The following is a 296-nucleotide window of genomic DNA, read 5'->3' on the forward strand; positions in this document are numbered from 1 at the left end:
AAGTCTAGCTATATATAATGTAATATTATTGATAACCTCATCGCCCTCATGACCATCCTTGTATGAGCACACGCCCATGTATCTCGCCGCCCTCACTGGCGTCATTTCCACCACGAGTCCCTTGTCGCCCCCAGATCAAGGCCTACGAGAAGATCGACAACGCGGAGGAGAGAAGACGGGTGGCGCGGGAGATCTACGATAACTTCATCATGAAGGAGCTGCTGTCCAACACGCACGTAAGTTCCTGCGGGGATTCTCACCGGGGGGGGGGGGGGCTGCTTCCTCCGTGCGGGACG

General features: G+C 55.7%; 1 protein-coding gene across 1 annotated transcript in view; it reads left to right on the plus strand.

The window, feature by feature from the left end:
- LOC119587090 (G protein-coupled receptor kinase 1-like) overlaps positions 1-296 on the plus strand; it is a gene marked incomplete at its 5' end in the record, with an annotated part of 148,076 nt that overhangs the window by 67,413 nt on the left and 80,367 nt on the right. The window contains 1 exon segment of the mRNA XM_037935840.1: positions 135-236. Coding sequence (XP_037791768.1) covers positions 135-236 — 102 coding nt within the window.

The sequence above is a fragment of the Penaeus monodon genome, chromosome 22 (assembly GCF_015228065.2).
Source record: "Penaeus monodon isolate SGIC_2016 chromosome 22, NSTDA_Pmon_1, whole genome shotgun sequence".
Taxonomy (NCBI): domain Eukaryota; kingdom Metazoa; phylum Arthropoda; class Malacostraca; order Decapoda; family Penaeidae; genus Penaeus; species Penaeus monodon.